Source organism: Penaeus monodon, chromosome 19, assembly GCF_015228065.2.
Source record: "Penaeus monodon isolate SGIC_2016 chromosome 19, NSTDA_Pmon_1, whole genome shotgun sequence".
Lineage (NCBI taxonomy): Eukaryota > Metazoa > Arthropoda > Malacostraca > Decapoda > Penaeidae > Penaeus > Penaeus monodon.
Window position 1 is genome coordinate 47,507,307 of NC_051404.1, and position 379 is coordinate 47,507,685.

Genomic DNA, 379 nt, shown 5'->3' on the forward strand with positions numbered 1-379 from the left:
CTACATTACCACCGCTCGTAGCATGAAACTGTGGGTCGACGTCTTGCTTGTGCTTGCCGTAGTGCTTGGGCCTCCCGTGGTGACCGTCATGAGCCTGCAGTACTACGGTCCCGAAGGAGTTAACTGCGGCCTCGTGCTCTCAGGAGTCTACCTCATGCTCGTGGTCGTTGCCCTCGTTGTGCGGAGGAAACGCCAGTCCTCGAGACACGAGAACAGGCTGCAGGTTCGAAGTGCTTTGTTTGGCTGCCTCTGTCGGGTGGTGTCTGTGTGCTTGCAAGGCGGTTTAGTCCGTTGTTTCGTGTTGGTGCTTTGCAAGGAAACATCATCATGAGGAAATATGTGTAGATTTTATATATTTTTAACAGTCTCTAGTGCTTAA

At 52.0% G+C, this 379-nt stretch overlaps 1 protein-coding gene across 1 annotated transcript in view; it reads left to right on the forward strand.

Annotated features, from left to right (window-relative positions):
• Nucleotides 1–7: 7 nt before the first annotated feature.
• The window catches only part of LOC119585274, a gene marked incomplete in the record, with an annotated part of 2,054 nt that continues 1,682 nt past the window's right edge, over nt 8–379 (forward strand). Inside the window, 1 exon segment of the mRNA XM_037933948.1 lies at nt 8–223. Coding sequence (XP_037789876.1) covers nt 23–223 — 201 coding nt within the window.